General features: G+C 57.2%; 1 protein-coding gene across 1 annotated transcript; it reads right to left on the bottom strand.

The window, feature by feature from the left end:
- Positions 1-5,173: 5,173 nt before the first annotated feature.
- On the bottom strand, positions 5,174-6,206 carry ARTN (artemin). Its single transcript, XM_068537929.1, has 3 exons — positions 6,147-6,206; positions 5,708-5,852; positions 5,174-5,634 (listed from the first exon to the last, which is right to left on the bottom strand). Exons 1-3 carry the CDS (start codon positions 6,204-6,206, stop codon positions 5,174-5,176), a joined length of 666 nt encoding a protein of 221 aa, XP_068394030.1.
- Positions 6,207-10,541: the final 4,335 nt, after the last annotated feature.

Below are 10,541 nucleotides of genomic sequence, written 5' to 3'. Positions count from 1 at the left end.
ACTTGATTTTCCTGTTGCCTTTGGCCCCTTTGACCACTCCCTCCCTTTATTCTGTTTTGTTTTTTTCCACCACTCTGGTCCCTCCCTTTTGGTCTCCTTCACAGGCTTGTCTCTCCTCCTCTCCCTGTTCCTTAAATGCTGGGTCTCCAGGCCTTAGCCTCTGCTTCTCCTCTTGTTCCTGCATATCTCACCACTCCCTTGCCTTTGATCTGTGACTCCCGGATCTCTCTGGTCCAGACTGTCCTGAGTTCCTGACCCTCAGACCCAGCTGCTGCCTCTGCTGCCTCTGAAAAAAGTTAAGTATTGCTTATCTGAAACTCCAGTTTAACTGGATGTCAAACGGGCAGCCCTTTTTTTTGCCAAACGGGCAGCCCTTCCCCCACCTCCACCTCCAACTGTGGTCTCCTTGATGGTAGAACATTTTTCTAGCTGACCTCAGAATCCCTATAACTGGCCCAAGGCACTACTGTTAGTGCTCAATTAATGTTAAAAGGTCACAGGGCTGAGAATGGCTGTAGGGAGTTGAGGCTGGAGACAGAGACCAGTTAGGATGGGCAATAAACCATTCCACAAATTAGGAAGACTTCGACAGAATAGCATTGGGAAGAGAGAAAGTGGGATGGGCTTGCAGGATCTAAGGATCTGAGAACTAATGGAAAAGGGAAGTGACAAAGCTCAGGGAGTCTAGGCTGTTGTCCAAGTTTCTGACTCGTGTCCCTGGATGGAGGTTGGTGCCATTCACTTGGGAGGGAACCCTGGAGGAGGCTCGGAGGCTGGAGAGCAGGGAAGCTCATCGATGTGGGGCTTAGAGCAGGTAGAGAAGGGTGGAGAGAGCATCTGAAGGAATGAACGGAAGACATCTAGGGCAGGTAAGTTCAGTTTGAGGTTTCTGAGGCTATGCAGACAGAAGTATTGGAAATACAGACAGAGCTTAGGAGAAAGGTTTAGCTGGAGATGCAGTGAGAGCATCATCAGCCTGGAGGCGGTAACTGAAACCATGGGAGTTGGTGACATTGCTCAGGGAAAGTAAAATGGGGAAAGAAGGTCTGTATCAGAGCCCTGACGAACACTTAAGAGGCAGAGAAAGGAAAAGGAACCCAAAAGGAGTTTGAGAATGAGCAGGGGTGGGAGAAAATCCAGGAGAGTATGGAATGGAGAGTCAAGACAGCTGTTCCAAGAGGGTTGACAAAGTTGGGCGCCTCTGAGAGTCCAAAGGACTAAAGGCTGAGAAGTGGCCTTTGGGTTTAGTAATGATGAGGCCACTGGGGACCGCAGCAAGAGCTCTTTTAGTGAAGGAGAGGTGGAAGTAGATTATATATTTGTAATCACAGTGTCATTTTTTTATGCTGTGATATATTCAAGTGAGTTTAAATGCAGAAGGAAAGAAGACATTCAGTAGAAAAAGGATGAAGAATAGGGAGGCTTATAAATAATGGAGACAGAGAGCCCTGATATGGGAACCTGAGCACAGACAGAGGAATTAATCTAGCTGCAGGAGGACATTAATAATAGTATCTAGAACAGGGCAGGAAAGCTGAAGGGCCATGGACTCCTACGGAATCTCTGAATGAGCTTAGGAAAGTCTGTGGGCTCCCTCAAATTGTTCACCAGATTTACACATTGGTGGTTTTTTCAGCAGTGAGGTGGGAGGTGGGAGGTGGGGAGGATCCTTGGCTTTCATCAGTTTCCGTAAGGACTGTACAACTCCAAAACAGGTTAGGCACCAGCCCTGTGAACAAGAAAAGTGATCTCACATGGCACAAATTCTCTTAGATCTTTTCTCTGATCTCTCAGCTTTCTACCCTACCTTTCCTTTTCAAGATGAGGCCTCGGTTAGGCAGCCAGTCCACATGCACTCAGTCACCGGGCTCTCTAGCTGGGGAAAGTGCGGCAATCCCCGGACAAGAGAGGAGAAACGCCATTGGCCGGGGCAGGAGGAGCGCATGGATCCCCGAACCTTGATTCCTGGATGAAGCTAATCTAGAGGGATGTTTGGGTGACCCCTGAAGCTGGAAAAACTGTCATTTCAAAGCCATCTGTAGTTTTCTGTCTTGCAAGAGGCGGTGACTTGATACCTCTTTGGAGGAGACCATACCTTAGTTCTGGGAAGATCACTCAAATGGGCAATGTCATTTTGCAAATATGAAACAGACTACAGTCCAAAATGGAGAGTCTAGGGGCTTCCCTGGTGGTGCAGCGGTTGAGAATCCGCCTGCCAATGCAGGGGACACGGGTTCGAGCCCTGGTCCGGGAAGATCCCACATGCCGCGGAGCAACTGGGCCCGTGAGCCACAACTACTGAGCCTGCGTGTCTGGAGCCTGTGCTCCGCAACAAGAGAGGCCGCGATAGTGAGAGGCCCGCGCACCGCAATGAAGAGTGGCCCCCGCTCGCCGCAACTAGAGAAAGCCCTCGCACAGAAATGAAGACCCAACACAGCCAAAAATAAATAAATAAATTTATTAAAAAAAAAAAAAAAAAAAGGAGAGTCTAGGGAACTCCCTGGCGGGCCAGTGGTTAGGACTCCACACTTCCTCTGCAGGGGGCATGGGTTCTATCCCAGGTTGGGGAACTAAGATCCTGGAAGCCTTGTGGTGCAGCCAAAAAAAAAAAAAAAAAAAAAAGATTCTAGAGCTACCTGTGGCCCCCGAGGAGCAAAAGTGCTCTACCTGGTGAGGTCAGGTCATGTGCCTGGTGACCTCTGCTAAGTTGTAGGCAGAGAAGAGGAGCTCTGCAACTTGTTTGAGGAAAATAGCTTCATTTATTTTAAAGAGGGATTTGGTTCATTGTGAGCTGCAGATTGAGACTAGTTCTTGCGGGAATGTGTTCCTTTTGGAGAAGCTGCTGTTCACCCACAATTTTGTAAGCTGTCGGGCATAATCTCTCTGGGGCCCAGAATGCAGCCTTGAGTTGGGGGGACCCTACTCCCCAAGGACCGACAATTTGGGGAGTGTTGAGAGCTAGCGCCTTTGGCTGGGGTTCTGACCTGGCTCTCTCTCTGAGCCTTGTCAGACGTGGCTTCACCCCATCTCCTGTAAGTGGCTCTGAGAGCACAGATGTCCACTAAGGGGCAGGGCCTGGAGGGTCTGAGGACTCTGCCAGGCTTTCGAGTCTTTCCAGCAGGGGCTCCCTGGTTGCAATGACCCTGGAATTGACAGAACCCCCCCCCCCCCACTTCACCCCCAGCCAGGACCAGGGCCCAGGCCTTCATGAGGTGTCTCCAAACTGTATGGCACTGCTGCCATTGTCTTTGGCTGGAGGTGGGGGTTGGCGACTGAAGATCCTGAATCAGTTTGGAGGCAGAGAGAAGGGCCAAGGGGGTGTTTGAGGGCAGCACGAGAGCACCAAAGTTTTGAGGGCACCTAGAACTGGGGCAGTGAACACAGAAGAATGGAAGCACAGACTTGTTTCTCCTCCTTGACCCGGAATGCCTACAGCCCTGAGAGCCCGGGCCAGCTCCTCACTGTAGCCTGGGAGAAGGGGGCCCCTGTGCCAAAGCGGGCAGGCGCTTAGGCAGCTCGAAGGAATTTTGGTTAATGCGGTCAAATGCCTGAGGGATCCCAGCCTCAACATGCTTCACTCTCATGGTGCCTCGTGCACCCCTGGCTGCAGCTACTGCCTGTGTCCTCACAGCTGCCGAATCAATCTCCAGCCCAGAGCTGCCTCCTCAGCTCCAGACCAGTACAGCCCATTGCCGCCTGACGACCCCTCTGGATGTCCCATGGTTCCTCAGGCCCAGCCTGCGTCCAAACACATATCCTGATATTATTTGCAAAGAAAAAAATCATGTAAGACAAATTCACTGGGCCCAGGAAACAAGGTTTCACAGGACACACACAAAAGCTCAGAGGGATTGCACTGACTTCTTAGATATGACTTGGGGACAGTGTGGAAGGCCAGGGTCAGCATTAACCTCTTCTTCCTTCCAGAGGAGAGTGTGTACCTCTTAGCTTCTTGTCTTTTTCATACTGTTTGCCAAACTGAATTTAAATATTATTTATGTAAATTATTTATTGTCTGTCTCTCCTGGTTTAAGCTTAAGAGCAGAGATCATGGGTTCACTTCTGTATCCCTGCTCTCTACCCAGCATCTGACATAAAATAATAAATATCTGTTGAATGAATAAGTGAATATCCTTGTTCATTACCCAAGATGCAGGTCTCTCTAGGCACCCTCAGTCTTTTCCTGCTTTCTTATCCCCATGATGCTCTGTGCTTCATCCCCCCAGACCAGCCTCCCACTGCACCCTCTTCCCCACCCTCAGCTTCTTCATCGCTTGACTTGGGCTGTTTCACGGAATGTGGGTGGTGAGCTCCCCATGCTGGGCCATCTGCAAGCACAGGCAGGCTATGCACCTGTCAGGGTGCCCTGGACTCTGATGAGTGACAGTGGGGTGGGGCAACGTATGGTTCTCTGCATCTTCACCATGAAACAAGGCCCACAGCACGCCTGAGGTCTCAAGGGTATGGCTTTCTCCACCAGTAACCCCAGGCTCCAACCGCTGGGGACTGTGCAGGGGTTGTGAGCTGGCTGGCCTGTTGGGACTGGTGAACACACCTTTGTCACTCACTCTGCCTGTGTTCCATGCCCCTCATTTCCCAGAGCTGCTGGGTGGGCACAAGCAGTCCTGGGCCAGGCCTGTGACTGCTGAGTGAGCCTGAAGTTGTGAGTGGGATGGTCAGGGAGTGACCTCCATCCGGCCCCCACAGCCCAGCAAAGGATCTGACAAACCACAGAAGTAAATAAATAACTTAGAAGTAATAAATAGGGGTCCAGCTCCCACGAGTGAGTCCAAGGCCCACTCCAGCACAGGCACTTCCCCAACACAATTGCAATGTGTCTCCAGATCTGTCCCCCCAGGTCTGGGCTGAGGCTGCAACCTGACACATCTGGGTTCTCCAGAGGAGGAGTCCTGGGTCCATGGCCTGGTCAGTGCCAGAGTCTGTGAGCAGTGGGTCCTCGGGTCTCCACAGCTGAGGTTTCTGGTGTCTGCGGGGCTGAGGCCGGCAGGGTGAGAGCCCTGGGGCCGCTGGTCAGTCGTGCCTCTATCTCCGCAGGGCTGATGTCTGTCAACTCACCCGGCCGAAGCCTCCGTCTCCGGCCGAGGCCCCCGGCCGGCCCCAGGCAGTTAGATCCACAGGTAAGGGTGCTTCCGCACACCCTCGGAGTGAGCCCTCAGCCCAGACAGCCGCAGGCAGTGGCCGAGAGGCGGTCCACGGTCTTCCAGGTGCTGTTGACGTCCATGAAGGAGACGGCCTCGTAGCGCGTGGGTCGGCAGCAGGGCTGGCTGACGGGCCGCGAGCCGGGGGGCGGCCGCAGGGCCCCGGCACCCAGCAGGCTGGCCAGACTGAGGTCATGCGGGGAGCGCGCGCGGCGGCAGGAGCCGCTGCAGAAGCGGAAACGCACCAGCTCATCGGAGTGGTGGCCCAAGCCGAGCGCGCGCACCGGCACCAGCTGAGAGCGCAGGCGGCAGCCCCGCGCCCCCGCGGCCCGCGCGCGGCTCCCCCGGCTCCCGCGGCCGCCCCGGCCCCCAGCCCGCGCAGCGCGGGGCCCTCGGGGGGCAGCGGGCGAGTGCGCGGGCGGCGGGGGCGGCGGCCGCCGGGCTCTTCCGCCGCACAGACCGGCCGCGCGGCCCCCTGGAACGAGACGCAGTCACGCGCGGGTCCCCGGCCAGCCCGCCCCGCCCCGCGCCCTCGCCCTCTCACCTACCAGGCAGGGGACCCGCGGGGGGCGCCGGGGCCGGCGCGGGGCCTTCTCGGGGGACCGGGCTGCTGGGTGCGGGGCCCAGGGAGGCCTCGCCCTCGGCGATGCTGCTCAGCAGGGCCAGAGCGGCCAGGGTAGGCCACAGGGCAGGCTGCTCGGAGAGACGAGATGGAGCCTCAGGGGGGAGGAGGAAGCCCTGGTGGGTGCAGGGAGGGGCTGGGGCCGGATGGAAGGGCTCGGGTTGGAGGATAATGGATCAGCTGCCCCGGGGAGCCCGGGTAAGGAATCACCACCTGAGGGCACTGACCTTTCTTTCCTCCTTCCTCCGGGCCCCTCCCTGACCATTCCCCCACCTACTTCTGACGCCTGCCCAGGGAGCCCTGCTCTCCCTAGTCAAGCCACCTTTCTTCAGTACCAGGTGGGAGTCACTGGGAGAACCACTCACCTGCCGCCTAGGCCGGGGCCAGAGGGGCAGCACAGAAGGGCCTCCACGTCCAGGCTCCATCTCTGTCAACACCAGGAACTCCCATCAGCCGTAGTTGACCTGTTCCCCCACCCTCCTCTTGAGGCAGCTTGGAACATTGAGAGATGAGTTATCCTTTGAGCAGGTCATCTCTCCACTTCAGCTTCTCCAGATGAGGGACAAGGGGCTTGGGCAGCTGGGCTCAACCCAGGAGAAGTGGCTGCATCGAGAACCTATTTCGTGGTGCTTTGCACCTGGTTCCCTCTTTCAGACCTCACAACTCCATGAGGTAAATGGTATTATCCCCATTTTCCAGATGAGCAAACAAGGCTCAGAGAAGCTCAGCAATTATCTAAGGTCACAAGGGTAGACCCACGCAGCCGTGCAGGAAAGGTGACCTTCCTGCTCTGTGCTGCAGGGCTGGAGAAGGGAGCAGTTGGACACCCTTGATCTCACAGAGAGCCTTCTCTCCATGCCACAGAGGAGGAAGTTGTGGCCTGGAGAAAAATTAGGGTGCTTGCTGGTTGACCTGAGTTATCTGATGATAGTGAGGCCCAGGCTTCAGCCTGTGCTGCCCACCCAGCAGATGGTGGAGGGTGATGAGCCCTCTAGGAACATGAGGCCTAGGCCATGGCTCCCTATGGCCACCAGGGGGTAGCATTTGCCAAGCCTGTGGACTCAAACGGGGGGTGGGCTTTTCCCCTACCTTCAGCTAGACTCAGGCCCCAGCAACTCCCTGGAGTTGCTTCTACATGAGACTACTCTGAGAGCTTAGCCACCCTGAGAGCTGGTCCAGGTCTGTACCCCTTCCAGCTTCCCCTGGATCTGGCAGCCTGGCCCTGCTCCTAGAAGTTTCCCCCACGAACCATCCTTCCTGAGCCCAGCTGGGCTTTCAGAGTCCCACCAGGTTTTGTGAGCCCACATTGCCTGGCACTCCCAAGCACCTCTCTGGAGCCTCATGAGCCCTCACTAGCTGGCCTGCTCTTTGGTCCCAGCAGTCACCTCCACCCCCACCCCTGAGCATACAGAATGTCTGCATACCTGTGGGCCGGTCCTCCCTGGTGAGGTCCTCCAGCGCCAGGTGTGCTCGGCTAACGGAATACGGGCCTGAGGAGCCAGGCTAGTGACTGTTCTCATTGATGGAGGGAAAGCCCGGCAAGGCAGGGTTAAAGGCCCCCTGCACTAGGGGGAGCCCAGGAGCAGGTCTCTTGGGACGTAGGCAGCTCAGGCCCTACGTCTCCCTCCCGGCAATCTGGGGCCACTTGGTCCTCCAGCCCTTGCCTTTCCTCCCCATCTACCAGCACCCCCCCCCCGCCGATACTCACCACGGGGGTTCTGTGTCGTGTTCTTCTAGGCACCTTTCCTGGGACCAGTGCTGGGCTTTCCCCTGCAGCTCAAAAGGCTCATGCCCAGGGCTGTGCACCGGGCAGTGCCCCTTTTAGCCAAAAGCTTGGCAGCCAGTCTGAGCCCTGTAGCAGCAGCGGAAGCCTCACATTACAGCGGGCCAGCAGGGCTAGCGCAGTCCAACAAGCGACAAGAGGGACTGCGGGGGGCTGGGAGGGGCGGAGAGCTGTGCAGCAGGCCCAGGAGAGGGAGGATGTAAGAAAGGAGCGGAGGGGGACGACCCTGGCCGCTCCCTCTAGCCCCTGGGCTGGGACGAGAGGTGGGCAAACAGGTCGGCTTACCGCAAGTGCAGGGCTCTGGGTCTGGGGCACAGCGAGGGCTGGGACCCGAGGGACCTGCTGCTGGTGGAGCCCGTGGACCGTGTCTGGGGGCCGGGCCCAACTCCATCCCTCAGCAGCCTCCTGCCCGCCGCCGTCCGGTGTCAAATTCCAGTCCCGGCGTCACCGGATCCTGGGGTGGGGCCCGAGCACCCCCTGCCCCGCCCCACCTCTCAGGGCTCACCTGGCCACTCCACCCTCTGGAATCTGGTCCCCCTGGCTCCACTAGGTCCCCCGAGGTGGGGCGGGGAGGAGATGCTGGGAAGGGCCCCCAGGACAGAGTGGAGAACCCGGGCGGCACAGCGGCATGGACACTGAGTGTTCGGAGTTTGTAGACACTGGGAGTAGGGAGTTGGGAGGCCGGGCAGAGGGCGGGAGAGGGAGGGGACAGGCCGGTCCCTGCCTTGGCCCACCGGCCTTCGGGTTCCCGCCGTCCTGGCTGGCCGCTCTGCACTAGCTGCTCTCTCTGATCCACCGCTAGTTTCTTCTCTCAACAGACCCACTGCATTGAGCCCGAGACGCACTGACTGCGCTGGGGCTTTCATGATCTGACCCGGCTCCTGCGGCCCCGCCGCTCCCCCTCCGCTGCCGCCTGGGGCTTGGAGTACAGACACACCTGCAAACACCGCTGCTCAGCCTGGCACAGCGGCGCTGGTAGGAGTGGGTGCCGGGGGCTGAAGAAGGGGAGGGTCCCGGCGGAGGAACTTTTGCACTGAGGCTTGAGGTAGGAGCTGGAGGCTAGTATTTCAGATGCCTAATTATGGCAGTTCGGCTGGTGGGTGGGATGGAGGTTGGGTGGGTAACATGGATAGAGGTAAGGAAAGGCCAGATCCTGTGTGTCCTAATAGGGAGTCTGGACTTTATCCCAGTGATACTGGGGACCACTGAAGGGTTTCAGGCAGGAGAATGGTGTGATCCAACGTGCGTTTCAGTGGCTGGCTCTGGCTGTGGTGGGGAGGGTGGTTTGGAGGTACGTCAGGAGGCTGCTGGGGGAGAGAGGATTCTGAAGCTGCATTGTGGGGAGAGTGTGGGGCTTTGTGGGCTCTTTCAGGAACACACCTTTTTGAAAACTCAGTTGGTGCCTGATTGGATGTGGTGAGGAAGTAGGATGGCATGCCTTTGGCCTGGGTGACTAGGAGGAGGGGATGCATTCTGGCAGCTGGGGCTCCTGAAGGAGGGATAGGTTGGGGGCAGGAGCTCATCAGTTCAGTGTTGGACGTGCCAGGCTGGAGGGACCTGTGGATTATCCTAGTGGAAATGTTCAGGAAGTGACTGAGTTTGTAGCCTGGAGCAAAGCGAAGAGAGCTGGGCTGGAGATGGCAATTTGGGAATCGTTGACCAACTGACAATTGGAAGCCGTGGGTGAAGCTGATAGTGCTCAGGGAACATGTGTGGACCAGCTGTACCCTGGCTGTGCATCTGAACCACCTGTGGACCTTTTAAAACTACCCGAATCTGGGCCTCACCCCAGACCTGAATCAGAATGGGCATGTGCAGTTTTCCACATCTGCACAGGTGATTCTGGTTTATGGCCAGGCGGAGAACCACAGCTTTCGGGAGGGCAGTTAATGTGTAGTGGTGGGGACTAGAAGCCTGACTGTCCCAAGCTCGGCAGGACCCCTGTGGGACAGGAGGCCAGGCGGTGAGCAGCTCTGTGTTCTGCTGCCTCCCCAAGCCGGCTGCCTGGGCAGGGGGGGGCAGGGTGCAGGGGTTCTGCCCCAGGGCTGTATCAGCCAGGGCTGCTGCTTGCTGGCATGCAGCCTATGCCCTGCACAACTCCAGGGGGCGCCATTCACGTAGGACACAGGAAGCATTGGAGTTTGCATCATAGTGGCCTTGTTTCCAGCAGAATCGAAGGGAGTTTCTGGGTCTCCCTGTCCCTCAGTCAGGGCCTCACTTTCCCCTCGGCTGAGGAGGCTTCTGTCTGAGCACAAAGCACAGCAGTAAAGGGGCATGTGGGAAGTCAGAAGGGAATGGCACTTGGATTGGGATGTCAGGTAAGAGGTGACGGGGCCAGTCAGCCCCACCTGTTGCCACGTGGCAGCTCTGGCAGGAAGCTCACTCCCAGGCCTATGGCCTCAGGGGCAGGAGTGCGTTGGCCTTTCTCAGGCCTGCCTGGGAATGCTGGGGAAGGGAGAGAGCAGATTCCAGGGCTCTAGGGGGTAAGGTTGGGATGCCCTTTCTAATGTTTGCCAGAGGGGCTTCCCTGGTGGCGCCGTGGTTAAGACCAATGCAGGGGACACGGGTTTGAGCCCTGGTCCGGGAAGATCCCACATGCAGCGGAGCAACTAAGCCCGCGAGCCACAACTACTGAGCCCACGCGCCTAGAGCCCGTGCTCCGCAACAAGAGAAGCCACCACAATGAGAAGCCCGCGCACTGCAACGAAGAGTAGCCCCTGCTCGCCGCAACTAGAGAAAAGCCCGCTCACAGCAACAGACCCAACTCAGCCAAAAATAAATAAAAATAAAACAATAATAATAAAATAAATTTAAAAAATAATAATAAAATAATGTTTGCCAGAGGGGTCCTAGAGATGGGCTGTGCCTTCCTCTTCTGTGCAGAAAGAGGGGTCCTGAGGGGAGACCGGGTGCCTGTGTGCTAAGGGGGAGGGCGTGTCTTTCCAGGGCTCAGCGGAGCTGCCGGGAGTGGTTTAGG

Source organism: Eschrichtius robustus, chromosome 3 (assembly GCF_028021215.1).
Source record: "Eschrichtius robustus isolate mEscRob2 chromosome 3, mEscRob2.pri, whole genome shotgun sequence".
Lineage (NCBI taxonomy): Eukaryota > Metazoa > Chordata > Mammalia > Artiodactyla > Eschrichtiidae > Eschrichtius > Eschrichtius robustus.
Note: the sequence above shows the minus strand (reverse complement) of the source record. Positions and strands in the feature narration are given on the sequence as shown.